Source organism: Pongo abelii, chromosome 4 (genome assembly GCF_028885655.2).
Source record: "Pongo abelii isolate AG06213 chromosome 4, NHGRI_mPonAbe1-v2.0_pri, whole genome shotgun sequence".
NCBI classification, from domain to species: domain Eukaryota; kingdom Metazoa; phylum Chordata; class Mammalia; order Primates; family Hominidae; genus Pongo; species Pongo abelii.
The window spans coordinates 136,594,319-136,612,682 of NC_071989.2; the positions used below are offsets into that span (position 1 = coordinate 136,594,319).

Sequence of the window (18,364 nt, forward strand, 5' to 3'; positions counted from 1 at the left end):
AAAAAAACACAAAACATTGTGCTATATTCCAACCTTTCCCAATGGACTTGTCTTTGTCTTTGAACAGCTTCCAGAATCCCACTGAGGTCCAAAAGGTGTGTGATTTAGACTCTTTCCCGTGTTTTGGAGCTTGAAAGAAAAGTGGTTGTTTGAATAAATTATGTATATTTTCTTGTGGACTATTGTAAACTAGGAGTACAAATGAGCCAACAATGGCATAGCAAGGAGAGAATGGGTTACTGTCTTTTGAAGAGAAAGAATATATTCAGATTTCTAGCCAATTCTTGAGGAATGTGAGTATTTCTGAACTATTAAATTGAACCACATACAATTGCCATTTTGTAGGTTAAACATGGCCAAATAACAGCAAATTCACATGCTTCAATTAATATACGAATTACCTTGTTTCCCTAAAGGTTTGTAGGACTCCAGTAGACTGATGCTCTATAATTTTTAGTTGTATTTCCCATCCTCAACCCCACGTGTTTATTCTCTGAAACAGGAAGGCGATTAATGCAAAATAAAACCCTAAAGTATTTAAAAGAGAAAGACTGTATGAATTATCCTGTTTAGTATTCCTAGATAATGCAAAAAGGCAGATGTTTGAATTTAGTGTAACTAAACGTTTTGTGCCTGAATTTCATTCAATGTTCACGTGCAAAAATATCCAACTTTTATCTACTACAAGTAAGTAGTGAAAGCAAAAGGTACTAAACAGAGCTACATTTTTTAAAGCTCCAAATTTAAATACAAGTAGAAAAAGAATTCATGTCAGCTAAAGACCAAATTCTTGCTTATTAACTAATGCATATGCCCAGTGGATTTGGTTTATGTGTCTGGGCTTACATCACACCTTACTCTCCTGCAAGGTTTTCTATAACTTAGCCAAGGTAGTTTCTGGGGCAAATGGGACATTCATGGGAATGACAAAATAGTGCAGAAAATGTCATTAGCAGTTCGTTATGAGACAGACAAATTCATTCTGATTGTGTCAGTGTTCACAGTAAAAAAATGGCAACAAAGCTACCAAAGGTACCTGAGACATTTCCTTCTGGAAGGAGCGTCTTGCAGTGGTCATTTCCTTCTACCTCATTCTTTTCTGTAAACCCCTCATCATTTTTTATCTTCTATGTAAAGCACCTAAAGATGTGGATTCTCAAACTTCTTTAAGAGCAAGTTAAAGATAAACTAAATGTTGTTGCTCAACTTTCAAGGCTAGAGTCAAATTTGGTTCCAGGTAATTTCATATTACAATGCTCATGCTGTACCAATAATAGATGCCAGATGAAACTGAATATGCATGTTAAGTTTCAAAGGATGTCTTGAGGCAAATACTTTTCTTACTCCATGCAGCTAATTTCTGATTGGCAAAGAACAGCATTAAGATCAGTCACAATATTTCCTTGTTTACTTATTCCTTGGATAAAACATTTAAGCACATAAATTCTTAAACCATGTATTAAATTAATCTCTAAGAGTCTTGGAAACATTTCTATGCCTGTTTTAGCAGTGTATCAAAAGGGAGTTCATGTTAAATACTTTGTTAAATCTACCCACTTGTCCACTGAATAAACTGTACACCATTTTAAGAGATAAGGTTTAGATTATTTTGACCTGGGGTATGCCCGCTATTACCTTTGCTTAAAAACTTGGGTTCAGAAAATTTCTATCTTAGAGAAGTAAGATTCTCTAAAAGAATGTTTCACTTCCTCATGGATACTTTATGGGGATATTAGCATGAAGTGAAGAAATCCTTTGAAGTTTCCAGAAAGATGGGTCCCAGGAAGCTTAGAATTTATGCATAAGTAAACGACTTTATATCCTTCTACTTGGATGTAACTTCAAATCATAATCATCAGTTGAACACATGTTGACTTTGCTTCACAGATTTGCCAGCATTCCTTTATTTTCCTGTGTGTCTGGCTCTCTGTCTATTACTTCAATACAGGTTCCCACAGGCAAAGCCTCCAGCCCCTCCCACAAATATAACAGGGGTTGTGGTCTCATAAAATTTTCAGCCAGAAAAATACCCCAAAATAAGCTTTATTGCAAGAAAAGTGTCATATTTGATACACAGACCTACAAAAACAAACAAAACCAAAAACCATAAGTTTTTCCTCACAAACTCTTGATTATAAATTTACACTGTTCCTTTTTTAGTTATTTAAAAAAACAATAAAACCTCAAAATACTGGGTATAACTGGTTACTAATCTTTGGTCAGCACAGGTTTGAGAGGAACAACCGGGAGCCTTTGTGTGCTTTGGCCATTTCACATATGAGGTTTGGTCACTGGTCCAGGGAACAGGTTCTTGGGTTGAGAAGAATAATGGATACGTACTCTTAATAGCACATCCTGGTACAATATCTTTTTAAATGACTAAAGCAAACTAAACATCAATTCATTGTACAAACATCTTTCATACACAATAGGCTATGATAAAACGAGGCATATGGTGTATAACTACAGTATTAATGAAAATTCTAAAAAAAAAAATGGGTTTAAAACAACAACAACAACATATATTCCTTGGCTGCACTGCATGATTTGTTTGCACATATGGCAATCCTGAAATAACTTGAACATAATAAATGCACCATTATTTAAGACAGCACGAAACACTACAGAATGCCAGGTGTTCCCTTTCAAGGGAACGGCGGTTCTTCAGCTGCCTACAGTACCATGAGTACGCAGCGCACCCTGGGTAAGAATGAGGTGTTGTGGGTAGCACATGTGGTTCCTTGAGGTTATGAGAAGGAAATACAGTACAGTTTGGCCTGCAATGCTAATGGTCTCACAAGCAGTCAAGGTATTTTGCTACAGTGGTTGTGCTTCATCTTCTGTTGCCTGGTGTGTCTGGTGATATGAAATGTTGTCACAAATGAGCTGCTTTGGCTTCGATCTACGTTATAAAGGATCTAATGACATTCACGTCTTTTAAATTACTGATTACACTGCCCATTCAGCTCTGTGTGGCTTTCTTTAAAATCATCAGGTGTGTATCAGCTGGATGACTGGCAGAAAACCAAAGGAAACATCTCTTGTATCTATTGGATTTTTAAAAAGCACCTCTAAAGAAAATAGCTCAAATTTATAAATCTAAAGAAAAACAAGTGAGTTTCCCTTTTTGTTTACATAGTTTGTTCATTTCTCCATATATTACTGCATTAAAAATAAATAAACATCTATATTTTTTTAATTAGCAACTATAGCAAAATACCCAAAGTGTTACAGACTGCTAACAGGAAAAAAAAAAAAGCTCACATTATTTTTGTGCATTTAGTGCCATATGCTGATATCTTGAACATTTAGGTTTCTTTTAATATATTTTAAAATGAAGTTATATAAAAAATACAGTAACCACGGTTGCCTTTGTGCTCAAATCTTTGGCCATACCAGAGTCTAAATTATCCCTCCCTGTGAGGGTCAACATTCAAAGTCTAAGACAGGGAGGAAAGAAACAAGAGTTATTATTATTCTTCCTCTTTAAAATTAGTCCTTGACTTTTCAAATGCTTCTGCAGACTGGCTGTGCTAGGATTTGAGCCTGGGCCCAAGTCTGTGAAGGGTTAATAGAGCTGAATCTGCAGCCTCATTCTGAGAGCCTCCCCAAGCTCCCCTAGGAGGTAGTCATCCTCATTGCTCTCTTCCAGTTTCTTAAGCTCCTTCTTCTTGTAGAGAGGGACGCTAGTGATTTCCAGTGTGTATGTGCCGGGCATGAGCTTCTTCTTGGCTGTGTGCAAGTAGCTGAGCCCATTCCTTTGGTGGATGCGGAAGATGCTGTCATCATTCCCTTGAGAGATGACATAACGGATGTGGTTGTTGAGGGGCTGGATGGCGGGCCTTAGTTCCAGGATGTGCTCCTTAGAGCCGAGGTGGGAGAGGTTGAACTTCATGTTGACGGGACTGTCCATGTCGACACTCTCTAGGCTGATCTGTTCAACCTGGAGGAAGAGCAGGAAATGATTTGGGAGAAGCTTCTACAGCACAAGGAGAGGACTAGAAAGAGATCAGCTGCAGGGGCTTTGGTCACAAGGACAGGCTGTGGCTTCCCACTCCCGCTTTCTGCACTCTCCTTACCAGCAGTGGCTGTGAAAGAGGCTGTTGTACATTTTTGTCAGTTGGAAGAAAAGGCCAATTCCATCGAGAATACCCTGTAAATCTTTATGACTTCTCACTCAGCCTTAACGAGGTAATTAAAGGTACAGGACTGGGCCTACAGAGTATTCACATTTCAAGTTTTTTTTTTGATGAGTTTATGAAATATTGTGCTAATTAATAATTTTTAAAAAATAAAATTTAGGTAATGATTTTTTTTTTTCTGGAGTCAAAATAAGAAGTACTGCTGTTGGGCATCAGGAGGGAATGCGCCCAGGGGAATCTTCTGTCTGAAGGCTGGGCTTTGATTTGTAAGGTAAGTGAATGATGAGTGAGTTTACTGGGAGCTATCAGAGGTACACAGAGTGAGTGATCTGCAGAGTTCTCGGGGCTCCAGTTAAGACCAGCATCTTTGGTAAAAGCCAGTGGGGCAGGGCCCAGATAAACCAAGTCTGACTTTTGCTCAGAGGATTGGGAGAAGCACAAATGATATAAGTAAGATAGGATAAAAACCACAATGCTTTGATTGGGCACCTGTTAAGTGAGGACTTGGCAGTGGTGACCCAGAAGTGCCCATCAGTGTTCAGGCAGAATTATGTCCTAGTACCCCAATGGGAAAATTTATAAGCAGAACTTCTGGATTTGTAGTTTGGGAACTTGATGAATATCTCAACTGTCATACTTAAACATCAGTTGGGTATCTTAGTCTACTTAAGGTAAATGTAACACTGGCTTATTTATTATTATAAAATAGCATCATGAACTTTTTGGCTAGAGAAGTCAGGTCATATAGACAAAGTTTCTGAGGCCCATAAAACTGAAGCAAGTTGTCCAATTCACACAGCCAGCCAGTTGTTGATTAGGTTTTTTGGTGGGGTAATTTCTCAGTCATATTAACTGCAGAGAGTGGTGAGTGACGACCTCATGCTGTCTCAGATCTTTGGGAAAATCATCAAGATCTCTAGATATGAGATATTAATCATTCATAGGAACTGAACACATGTGATATATGTGTCAGGCATTGTTCCAGGCAGTTCACATGTTTCAATTCAATTAACCCTTCCATCAGCCTTCAGAGGTATTATTATTCCCATTTTACAGGTGAAAAAACTGAGGTTGAGAGAAGTTAAATAAACACAACCTAAGGAACAGAGGTAACAGATAGGGAGGGCCAGGGAATTATGTTCAAAACCAGGTAGTCTGCAGCCCACCCCTTTAAACACTGCCAAAATGCCATTAGGGAAAGGAAATATCAGTGGCACGCAATTTCCAACTTCAGTTCCTTAAAGAATACAAGTGATTTGGAAGACAAAAGTTTTTAATGAAGGAACAACTGTCTTAAAAATAAATCAAAGAATATGAGACCTACTTGGTTTCCTTAGTGAAAATTAAAATCAGTTTTGTATGCTATACATTTATAAAACAGAACTGAACAAATTAAAAATAATTTCATTTTTTGAATCATGTAAAAATAGCTCTTTCCTAGATGGACATACCCTCCCACATAAATCAAAAACTACAACAAGAGAAAATGCTCTGAAACTGTGAATCTTAAAGTCTTCTCTTCCAAGCTTTGTGTTTTGATCTAATAATTCAATCATTTGAATTTACTTGTCTTTTCCATACTGGGTCCATTAATTTATCCATTAAATTCAAGGTATGATTAACTTCAATGAGGCTGAAAACGACATGAACTGCACTGCATACATGACTCCATAGGGATAAAATTTTGTGGCAACACAAAGTGGGATTTACTCACAGCAGTGGGATCAGGTTCATGAATACTTCTCTTCTTCCTGCTGTCTTTCTTAGAATAGCCGTTGATTTTGCACTCGTAGCATGCTTCTGGGGACAGAGCATTTTCCTCCTCGACCTCTGTATCCAGTGACAGGTACTGCCCCTTGTTAAATCCCATTCCTGAGACACAGTGGCTATTTGCAAAAAGCAAAGTATTGTTAGACTTTATCACTGACTTGACCACAGTTTTCCAGTGGTAGAGCAGACTCTTCAGAAACACAAAACCAACAGAGCAAACTCTAAACTCATAAACATAAAACCCTAATATTCTTTGCAACTCTTTTATTTTTCTTTTAAAGACAAGGTCTTGCTCTGTTTCCCAAGCTGGAGTACAGTGGCACGATCTTGCTCACTGCAGCCTCGAACTTCTGGGCTCAAGAGCTCCTCATGCCTCAGCCTCCAAATTAGCAGGGACAATAGGCACGCACCACCACATCCAATTAATTTTTTTTAATTTTAATGTTTTGTAGAGATAGGGTCTTGCTGTGTTGCCCTGGCTGGTCTCCAACTTCTGCCTTCAAGTGATTCTCCTACCTCGGACTCCCAAAGTACTGGGATTACAGGGATGAGCCACAATCCCCTATAATTCTTTAACACACAATAGATAAAATTTTCCCTTATTTTGAAACAGCAAAATTCTTCTGAGGGTGAGCCCCGTGCTTTCCCAATTTTCAGTCTTAATTAGACTGAAGTACTGAGCATAATTAACTCCAGAAGGTAAAAGTAAGGTATGAATTTCCAAAGAGAATGCTAAGAGAGGTTCCATTGTTTCAAGGGCCTGAAGCCTGTATTTGCTGCTTGCAACAAAGCTCCCTGCTTTAAAAACCGAGATTCTGAACTTATGTTTTGGTTATTGAGTCAATGAATTGGCTCTAAATGACCTTTGTCTAGACCAAGCCTTTTGTTTTAACTATTATCATACACCATTGTTGGACAGACTTGGTCCATGACTTTTAGTCCCTGCCTTGCACACTGCTCCTTTCAAAGAAGGCAACCTGGACTGACCTCTAAATGCCCATCTTCTGTGTTACTGAGCACCACAGCCTTCCTGGAAGGATGCAAATGGCCAGCACCTCGGCCACAGCCCATGGAACTTGAGACAGTGCGCCTAGCTGGAGGGAAGCCTGTCTTGTGGGCCAGGCCCATGCTGAATGGCACCACACCAACTAGGCACCATCCTCTCTCTGTGCAATAGAAAAGCTACACAAGCAAAGAAAAGGACAAACTCCTTCCTCAGTGATCACTATGCTAGCACCTTCCAGAATTTGTAGAAGAACCTGTGGCAAGGCCATTTCCACTTCTACCTCACAGCCCAGGTATCCATGGCAACATGTGAGCCGCATTTTTAAGCATCTGTTTGTCTCTGGCCTTGGGTCAAATTGAATCAATTCAGGCCCTTAATAAGAGGAGCAAAGAGTGATATTTACATACATGTTCAAGTTTTATGCTCATCACAAAGGAAGTAATCCTATACCCTGAGCACAGTCCGTGTGTGCTTTCTTGGTATTTATCTGCATACCCTAAGAGCTCTAATCAATGCTTTTGCGGTTTGGCTTTTAGACACTGTACTCTTCCCTGCAGTGGTGGGTGGCCTGAACTCACTCAGGAACCATGTATTCCTCTATGTGCTGAGGCTGAAGGCCGCCTTACCCTTGTCCCACTCTGTAATACCCAGGGGGGCAGCCACAGAGGTAGCCCCCCTCCGTGTTTGAGCAGCCGTAATTGCAGGGGTTCTTGGAGGACGAGCACTCATTCACATCATGGCAGGCACTGGAGAACTGGTCGAAGGAGAACCCCGAGGGGCAGGCGCACTTGTAACTCCCCAGAGTGTTGTAGCAGGAAGCAGAGCCACAGGCATTGGGATTGGAGCACTCATTCTCATCTAGTGAAACGAAGAAAGAAACTCTTACATGGGGAAGTGGGCAAGAGCAAAAACGTGAACAAGTCTGGAGTCTCAAGTGCCTGTGATTTTATGGCAGAAATAACTCTAACACGGTATTTTATTTATTCTGACGATTGATTTGCAAAGCACATGAATGAAAAAAATTCCCCTAAATTGTGGCTTTAAAAAACCCTTGCTTTGCTCTTTTCTGTTTGTACTGTTTCTAAATATGTCTGCAGCCCTTGGGAACAGATATTTGCAGTCTGCCTAGTGAATAACTCTTCTATTCTCTTAACAGAAGGTTACTTCAAAAGCCTATATCTTGGGCAAATCCTTAGAGATAGAGAGAAAATTAGTTGCCAGGGCCTGTCGGGAGGAAGAAATGGGAAATGACCGCTCTTGGGTATGGTGTTTCTTTTGGAGGTGATGAGAATGTTCTGAAACTGGTAGTACTGATGACTGCATACCTTTGTGGGAATCTACAAAACTCATTTACATGTACACTTTAAAAGACAGAAGTTTATGATATATCAATTAAAAAAAAATCCTTATAAGTATTTGTATCCATTCCCCTAGCAATTCCCCAAACCTTCATTATATAGGAGGAGAAAGCATAAAAAAATTCATAAACCCTAAATGAAAACGATGGAAAACAACACTATTTAGTTAAATCAGTTGAACGAACAAACTAGTTCAGTTTAAAATGCTTGAGAACCCACTGGGTGCAGACTGTGCCTTCTGAGGCAGGTTTGTATCCAGCCATCAGCCAACTATAGCTTTTACTTGCTTAATGACTAACATTATACTATAAATACCTGGTAGCAGGATAATTATAGGTTATACTTTCAGTTGCTATTATCATTTTTACAAAATCAAAGTCTGATTATGCTTTCAACTTTGGAGATTATAATTTTGCCTTAACTGTCTGGTTGATATACAACATGCGGCTTGACTTCTTTGGGCTTTTTTTATAATCCAAATTTCACCCTGGGAACAAATCACATCTGTTCCACGGAATTCTTTCAATTCTTGTGACTCCATGTGGAGCAAAGAGTGTCTGTTTACCTAATATGTGACAAGTATATATTTCAGCCCATGTGGGGAAACAGGCCCACGTGCAAGTGGGTGTGCGCAGAGGACACAGTACTTAGTGGGGAAGCGAGGGATCTGCAGCAGCTCAGTGACATTTGGAAGATGCACATGGGCTCTCAGTGAAGAGGCCTCTCAGACAGGAAATTAAACTTCGTTAAGTACAGGACAGAAGTTACTGAAAGGGTAGATATTATTAGGAACATTTTTGTATCATGATTCTGATAGTCTCAGAATTAAAGGAGACCACTAAATGTAGGTTTCTTAATCACTGAATATAAAAGATGCTGATTATCTAATATGTGAAAATTCTTAGCCTTTATGGCAGGGGAAGAACGTAGATACGATAAATAAATTCTCAGTAACTTGGCTACATATGATATAACTATAACTGCTATTTTATTTCTATATACAAGAGACTTGGAATTCTGCCACAAAGCCTCATCTGCTTTTATAATTAGATCTGACATTCCTATGCAGTGTTTCTCTCCTAACAGGGAATCTAAATTAGATTACAATTTAATAAAATGATCCTGCCATGAATATATCATTAGACATTGTGTTAGGAAGAAAAATTACCAGGCAAAAATAATTAACTGAGTAAATTATATTTAAACATATCACTTACAAGAATATTTAAAAATATGTAACATTTTTGCAAGCACCACGATATACCTCATATTTATATTCTATAAATGTATATCATGATTAAAATTTATAGACTTAAATAAATATGTTCCTGTCTGACACATACTTTGAACTGATTCAAGCCTCACTCAACTATGTGTGAATTATTGTGAACAGGCTACAGAAGCAACTGGAAGTTACTAATACTAAAACACAAAGTCTTCATATATTAAGACATAATTTTTCTTCATATGTATATGTTAGTATTTACATATTTCCAATTTTGAATAATTGTATTTGAATAATTCTAATGCTTACAAATAGTTGAGAATGTTCCCTGCATCTGTACACTCTATCTACCAGAACGTTGTAAATTCTCTGTGACAACTGGCAGAAAACTTCCTAAATTGTTAGTTTGAACTGAAAGCTTTTTTCAATATTAACACTTTCAAAGAACTTTCATTCTTCTTCAATTGGTAGTAGGTTTAGTAACATTGTAGGTTTACAGTTTTGCCTGTTTAAACTGTCTGATGCATTGACTAACAGTGTTGACCACTGACGAGGAGTCCTGGGGAAATCTGTCTGAAATGCTTCCTTCTGTATTCCCCATCTATCATATGAATGGCTGAAGATATTCACACAAGTAATGACAGATAAAAAATGTTGGTGGCTTTTCAATTTGCGTTTTGTCCTAATTCTTTTTCTTTTGCTAACTTGTTGCTTTTATTAGTTTCCTGAAGGGGTATTTCACCCTATTTCTGCCATATGTTTGAGTTAAAAATCCAACGGCGTTACACGAATTCAAGAGAAGAAAGTCAGCAATTTTATTAGAGACAAGCTGGATTCCTCAACCCTGCCCAGAAGAATCTAGAATCTTTTGAAATAAATCCCTGATGTGTCGTACCCAGGCACCTGCTGCTTAGAGGTACTCATTTTAGTAGAACAAGCTTACAAATTCATACCTGCAATTAGGGATATCTGCTCATGTATTTTTAGTTTCGGACTCATCTTAAACCATTTATTCCTCTGCTCATGGAGTTTCTCCTGATTAGAAGGCAAACCGGCTTCTGGCTGGACTCCAGTGCGAGCTACTCTGGGGGTGACTGCCTTGTCAAAGTGCCCACCCCAGGATCTCATAAAGCGCAACTGGGATATACCACACCATCTTGATTTTTTTTTTTTTTTTTTTTTTTTTTTAAAAACCAATTCTACACAATTTATTACAGAAAGCAAAAACACTTCCAACTCATTTATGAGTTTAGTGTTATCCTGATATTAAAACCAGGCTATGACAGCACAAGAAAGAAAACTATAGATCAATATTCCACATGAAAATAGATACTGATATCTTCAACGAAATAGGATCAGAAAAAAAATTCAGAAATATATGGAAAATTGTACACCATGACCAAGGGGGATTTATTTCTTTTTTTTTTTTTTCTTTTATTATTATTATTATTATTATCATCATTATCATACTTTAGGTTTTATGGTACATGTGCGCAATGTGCAGGTAAGTTACATATGTATACATGTGCCATGCTGGTGCGCTGCACCCACCAACTTGTCATCTAGCATTAGGTATATCTCCCAATGCTATCCCTCCCCCCTCCCCCCACCCCACAACAGTCCCCGAAGTGTGATGTTCCCCTTCCTGTGTCCATGTGTTCTCATTGTTCAATTCCCACCTATGAGTGAGAATATGCGGTGTTTGGTTTTTTGTTCTTGCGATAGTTTACTGAGAATGATGATTTCCAATTTCATCCATGTCCCTACAAAGGACGTGAACTCATCATTTTTTATGGCTGCATAGTATTCCATGGTGTATATGTGCCACATTTTCTTAATCCAGTCTATCATTGTTGGACATTTGGGTTGGTTCCAAGTCTTTGCTATTGTGAATAATGCGGCAATAAACATACGTGTGCATGTGTCTTTATAGCAGCATGATTTATAGTCCTTTGGGTATATACCCAGTAATGGGATGGCTGGGTTGAATGGAATTTCTAGTTCTAGATCCCTGAGGAATTGCCACACTGACTTCCACAAGGGTTGAACTAGTTTACAGTCCCACCAACAGTGTAAAAGTGTTCCTATTTCTCCACATCCTCTCCAGCACCTGTTGTTTCCTGACTTTTTAATGATTGCCATTCTAACTGGTGTGAGATGGTATCTCATTGTGGTTTTGATTTGCATTTCTCTGATGGCCAGTGATGGTGAGCATTTTTTCATGTGTTTTTTGGCTGCATAAATGTCTTCTTTTGAGAAGTGTCTGTTCATGTCCTTCGCCCACTTTTTGATGGGGTTGTTTGTTTTTTTCTTGTAAATTTGTTGGAGTTCATTGTAGATTCTGGATATTAGCCCTTTGTCAGATGAGTAGGTTGCGAAAATGTTCTCCCATTTTCTAGGTTGCCTGTTCACTCTGATGGTAGTTTCCTTTGCTGTGCAGAAGCTCTTTAGTTTAATTAGATCCCATTTGTCAATTTTGGCTTTTGTTGCCATTGCTTTTGGTGTTTTAGACATGAAGTCCTTGCCCATGCCTATGTCCTGAATGGTAATGCCTAGGTTTTCTTCTAGGGTTTTTATGGTTTTAGGTCTAACATTTAAGTCTTTAATCCATCTTGAATTGATTTTTGTATAAGGTGTAAGGAAGGGATCCAGTTTCAGCTTTCTACATATGGCTAGCCAGTTTTCCCAGCACCATTTATTAAATAGGGAATCCTTTCCCCATTTCTTGTTTTTGTCAGGTTTGTCAAAGATCAGATAGTTGTAGATATGTGGCATTATTTCTGACGGCTCTGTTCTGTTCCATTGATCTATATCTCTGTTTTGGTACCAGTACCATGCTGTTTTGGTTACTGTAGCCTTGTAGTATAGTTTGAAGTCAGGTAGTGTGATGCCTCCAGCTTTGTTCTTTTGGCTTAGGATTGACTTGGCGATGCGGGCTCTTTTTTGGTTCCATATGAACTTTAAAGTAGTTTTTTCCAATTCTGTGAAGAAAGTCATTGGTAGCTTGATGGGGATGGCATTGAATCTGTAAATTACCTTGGGAAGGATGGCCATTTTCATGATATTGATTCTTCCTACCCATGAGCATGGAATGTTCTTCCATTTGTTTGTATCCTCTTTTATTTCCTTGAGCAGTGGTTTGTAGTTCTCCTTGAAGAGGTCTTTCACATCCCTTGTAAGTTGGATTCCTAGGTATTTTATTCTCTTTGAAGCAATTGTGAATGGGAGTTCACTCATGATTTGGCTCTCTGTTTGTCTGTTATTGATGTATAAGAATGCTTGTGATTTTTGCACATTGATTTTGTATCCTGAGACTTTGCTGAAGTTGCTTATCAGCTTAAGGAGATTTTGGGCTGAGACAATGGGGTTTTCTAGATATACTATCATGTCATCTGCAAACAAGGACAATTTGACTTCCTCTTTTCCTAATTGAATACCCTTGATTTCCTTCTCCTGCCTAATTGCCCTGGCCAGAACTTCCAACACTATGTTGAATAGAAGTGGCGAGAGAGGGCATCCCTGTCTTGTGCCAGTTTTCAAAGGGAATGCTTCCAGTTTTTGCCCATTCAGTACGATATTGGCTGTGGGTTTGTCATAAATAGCTCTTATTATTTTGAGATACGTCCCATCAATTCCTAATTTATTGAGAGTTTTTAGCATGAAGGGTTGTTGAATTTTGTCAAAGGCCTTTTCTGCATCTATTGAGATAATCATGTGGTTTTTGTCTTTGGTTCTGTTTATATGCTGGATTCCATTTATTGATTTGCGTATATTGAACCAGACTTGCATCCCAGGGATGAAGCCCACTTGATCATGGTGGATAAGCTTTTTGATGTGCTGCTGGATTCTGTTTGCCAGTATCTTATTGAGGATTTTTGCATCAATGTTCATCAAGGATATTGGTCTAAAATTCTCTTTTTTTGTTGTGTCTCTGCCAGGCTTTGGTATCAGGATGATGCTGGCCTCATAAAATGAGTTAGGGAGGGTTCCCTCTTTTTCTATTGATTGGAATAGTTTCAGAAGGAATGGTACCAGCTCCTCCTTGTACCTCTGGTAGAATTCGGCTGTGAACCCATCTGGTCCTGGACTTTTTTTGGTTGGTAAGCTATTGATTATTGCCACAATTTCAGCTCCTGTTATTGGTCTATTCAGAGATTCAACTTCTTCCTGGTTTAGTCTTGGGAGGGTGTATGTGTTGAGGAATTTATCCATTTCCTCTAGATTTTCTAGTTTATTTGCATAGAGGTGTTTGTAATATTCTCTGATGGTAGTTTGTATTTCTGTGGGATCGGTGGTGATATCCTCTTTATCATTTTTTATTGCATCTATTTGATTCTTCTCTCTTTTTTTCTTTATTAATCTTGCTAGCGGTCTATCAATTTTGTTGATCCTTTCAAAAAACCAGCTCCTGGATTCATTGATTTTTTGAAGGGTTTTTTGTGTCTCTATTTCCTTCAGTTCTGCTCTGATTTTAGTTATTTCTTGCCTTCTGCTAGCTTTTGAATGTGTTTGCTCTTCCTTTTCTAGTTCTTTTAATTGTGATGTTAGGGTGTCAATTTTGGATCTTTCCTGCTTTCTCTTGTGGGCATTTAGTGCTATAAATTTCCCTCTACACACTGCTTTGAATGCGTCCCAGAGATTCTGGTATGTTGTGTCTTGGTTCTCGTTGGTTTCAAAGAACATCTTTATTTCTGCCTTCATTTCGTTATGTACCCAGTAGTCATTCAGGAGCAGGTTGTTCAGTTTCCACGTAGTTGAGTGGTTTTGAGTGAGATTCTTAATCCTCAGTTCTAGCTTGATTGCACTGTGATCTGAGAGACAGTTTGTTACAATTTCTGTTCTTTTACATTTATTGAGGAGAGCTTTACTTCCAAGTATATGGTCAATTTTGGAATAGGTGTGGTGTGGTGCTGAAAAAAATGTATATTCTGTTGATTTGGGGTGGAGAGTTCTGTAGATGTCTATTAGGTCCGCTTGGTGCAGAGCTGAGTTCAATTCCTGGGTATCCTTGTTGACTTTCTGTCTCGTTGATCTGTCTAATGTTGACAGTGGTGTGTTAAAGTCTCCCATTATTAATGTGTGGGAGTCTAAGTCTCTTTGTAGGTCACTCAGGACTTGCTTTATGAATCTGGGTGCTCCTGTATTGGGTGCATATATATTTAGGATAGTTAGCTCTTCTTGTTGAATTAATCCCTTTACCATTATGTAATGGCCTTCTTTGTCTCTTTTGATCTTTGTTGGTTTAAAGTCTGTTTTATCAGAGACTAGGATTGCAACCCCTGCCTTTTTTTGTTTTCCATTTGCTTGGTAGATCTTCCTCCATCCTTTTATTTTGAGCCTATGTGTGTCTCTGCACGTGAGATGGGTTTCCTGAATACAGCACACTGATGGGTCTTGAGTCTTTATCCAATTTGCCAGTCTGTGTCTTTTAATTGGAGCATTTAGTCCATTTACATTTAAAGTTAATATTGTTATGTGTGAATCTGATCCTGCCATTATGATGTTAGCTGGATATTTTTCTCGTTAGTTGATGCAGTCTCTTCCTAGTCTCGATGGTCTTTACATTTCGGTATGATTTTGCAGTGGCTGGTACCGGTTGTGCCTTTCCATGTTTAGCGCTTCCTTCAGGAGCTCTTTTAGGGCAGGCCTGGTGGTGACAAAATCTCTCAGCATTTGCTTGTCTGTAAAGTATTTTATTTCTCCTTCACTTATGAAGCTTAGTTTGGCAGGATATGAAATTCTGGGTTGAAAATTCTTTTCTTTAAGAATGTTGAATATTGGCCCCCACTCTCTTCTGGCTTGTAGGGTTTCTGCCGAGAGATCTGCTGTTAGTCTGATGGGCTTCCCTTTGATGGTAACCCGACCTTTCTCTCTGGCTGCCCTTAACATTTTTTCCTTCATTTCAACTTTGGTGAATCTGACAATGATGTGTCTTGGAGTTGCTCTTCTCGAGGAGTATCTTTGTGGCGTTCTCTGTATTTCCTGAATCTGAATGTTGGCCTGCCTTGCTAGATTGGGGAAGTTCTCCTGGATAATATCCTGCAGAGTGTTTTCCAACTTGTTTCCATTCTCCCCGTCACTTTCAGGTACACCAATCAGACGTAGATTTGGTCTTTTCACATAGTCCCACATTTCTTGGAGGCTTTGCTCGTTTCTTTTTATTCTTTTTTCTCTAAACTTCCCTTCTCGCTTCATTTCATTCATTTCATCTTCCAGGGCTGATACCCTTTCTTCCATTTGATCGCATCGGCTCCTGAGGCTTCTGCATTCTTCACGTAGTTCTCGAGCCTTGGTTTTCAGCTCCATCAGCTCCTTTAAGCACTTCTCTGTATTGGTTATTCTAGTTATACATTCTTCTAAATTTTTTTCAAAGTTTTCAACTTCTTTGCCTTTGGTTTGAATATCCTCCCGTAGCTCGGAGTAATTTGATCGTCTGAAGCCTTCTTCTCTCAGCTCGTCAAAGTCATTCTCCGTCCAGCTTTGTTCCGTTGCTGGTGAGGAACTGCGTTCCTTTGGAGGAGGAGAGGTACTCTGGTTTTTAGAGTTTCCAGTTTTTCTGCTCTGTTTTTTCCCCATCTTTGTGGTTTTATCTACTTTTGGTCTTTGATGATGGTGATGTACAGATGGGTTTTTGGTGTGGATGTCCTTTCTGTTAGTTTTCCTTCTAACAGACAGGACCCTCAGCTGCAGGTCTGTTGGAGTACCTGGCCGGCCCTGTGAGGTGTCAGTCTGCCCCTGCTGGGGGGTGCCTCCCAGTTAGGCTGCTCGGGGGTCAGGGGTCAGGGACCCACTTGAGGAGGCAGTCAGCCCATTCTCAGATCTCCAGCTGCGTGCTGGGAGAACCACTGCTCTCCTCACAGCTGTCAGACAGGGACATTTAAGTCTGTAGAGGTTACTGCTGTCTTTTTGTTTGTCTGTGCCCTGCCCCCAGAGGTGGAGCCTACAGAGGCAGGCAGGCCTCCTTGAGCTGTGGTGGGCTCCACCCAGTTCAAGCTTCCAGGCTGCTTTGTTTACGTAAGCGAGCCTGGGCAATGGCGGGCGCCCCTCCCCCAGCCTCGCTGCCGACTTGCTGTTTGATCTCAGACTGCTGTGCTAGCAATCAGCGAGACTCCGTGGGCGTAGGACCCTCTGAGCCAGGTGCGGGCTATACTCTCCTGGGGCACCAGTTCCTAAGCCCGTCGGAAAAGCACAGTATTTGGGTGGGAGTGGCCCGATTTTCCAGGTGCCGTCTGTCACCCCTGGAAGGGGAACTCCCTGACCCCTTGCGCTTCCCGAGTGAGGCAATGCCTCGCCCCTGCTTCGGCTGGCGCACAGTGCGCTCACCCACTGACCTGCGCCCACTGTCTGGCACTCCCTAGTGAGATGAACACGGTACCTTAGATGGAAATGCAGAAATCACCCGTCTTCTGCGTCGCTCGCGCTGGGAGCTGTAGACCGGAGCTGTTCCTATTCGGCCATCTTGGCTCCTCCCCCCCCACCATCTTGATTTTAAGTCAGACTATTTTAAATAGAGCTTCCGCATTTAGTAAAAACCTGCACAGCTCGTTTTGTGCTAGGTGTTTAGAAACAAAAACTTCAGGAAACTGCAACACTTTGAAATTAAATTGGCACTCCATGCATGTTCCTATTTCTACTTTTGTTCTCCTTAAAAAAAAATTCTGTTTGATAGAGAAACATTCTTTTGGATTAAGGTCTATGGCATTAACCAAGAAGTCCACGGTATTTACTAAATAAAGTGGTGGGCTTCATATTTTATAAATATTGCAATATAATAAAATCATTTTATATTATTATTATATTTATTTATTTAAATTTTACTTTAAGTTCTAGGATACATGTGCAGAATGTGCAGGTTTGTTACATAGCTGTCTAAGTGTGCCGCGGTGCTGTGCTGCACCTACTGACTCATCCTCTAGGTTCCCTCCCCTCACCCCCCACCCCCCAACAGGCCCCAGCATGTGTTTATTCCGTTCCTTTCCCTGCGTCTATGTGTTCTCGTTGTTCAACTCCCACTTATGATGAGAACATGTGGTGTTTGGTTTTCTGTTCCTGTGTTAGTTTGCTGAGGATGATGGCTTCCAGCTTCATCCATGTCCCTGCAAAGGACATGCTCTCATTCCTTTTTATGGCTGCATAGTATTCCATGCTGTATATGTACCACATTCTCTTTATCCAGTCTATCACGGGCATTTGGGTTGGTTCCAAGACTTTGCTATTGTAAACAGTGCTGCAATAAACATGTGTGCATGTGTCTTTATAGTAGAATGATTTATATTCCTGTGGGTATATATCCAGTAATGGGATTGCTGGGTCAAATGGTATTTCTGGTTCTAGATCCTTGCGGAATCACCACAATGTCTTCAACAATGGTTGAACTAATTTACATTCCCGCCAACAGTATAAAAGTTTTTCTATTTCTCTACAGTCTCACCAGCATCTATTGTTTCTTCACTTTTTAATAACTGCCATTCTAACTGGCATGAGATGGTATCTCATTGTGGTTTTGATTTGCATTTCTCTAATAATCAGTGATGTGAGCTTTTTTTCATATGTTTTTTGGCCACATAAATGTCTTTTTCTGAGAGGTGTCTGTTCATATCCTTTTCCCACTTTTTGATGGGGTTGTTTGTATTTTTCTCACAAACTTGTTTAAGTTCCTTGCAGATTCTGGATATTACACCTGTGTCAGATGGGTATATTGCAAACATTTTCTTCCATTCTGTAGGTTGCTTGTTCACTCTGATGATAGTTTCTTTTTGCTGTGCAGAAGCTCTTTAGTTCTTTGAAACCAATGAGAACAAACAGACAATGTACCAGAATCTCTGAGACACAGCTAAAGCAGTGTTTAGGGGAAATTTATAGC

The 18,364-nt window shown here is 39.6% G+C and overlaps 1 protein-coding gene across 2 annotated transcripts in view; it reads right to left on the bottom strand.

The window, feature by feature from the left end:
• Window positions 1–2,027: 2,027 nt before the first annotated feature.
• The window catches only part of FBN2 (fibrillin 2), a 283,862-nt gene continuing 267,525 nt past the window's right edge, over window positions 2,028–18,364 (bottom strand). For both annotated transcript variants that reach the window (XM_024246978.3, XM_054555893.2), the window contains 3 exons: window positions 7,545–7,776; window positions 5,857–6,028; window positions 2,028–3,943 (listed from right to left, as the gene is read on the bottom strand). In XM_024246978.3, coding sequence (XP_024102746.2) covers window positions 3,569–3,943; window positions 5,857–6,028; window positions 7,545–7,776 — 779 coding nt within the window. In that variant the 3' untranslated portion in view covers window positions 2,028–3,568. The remainder of the gene's footprint in view (window positions 3,944–5,856; window positions 6,029–7,544; window positions 7,777–18,364) is intronic.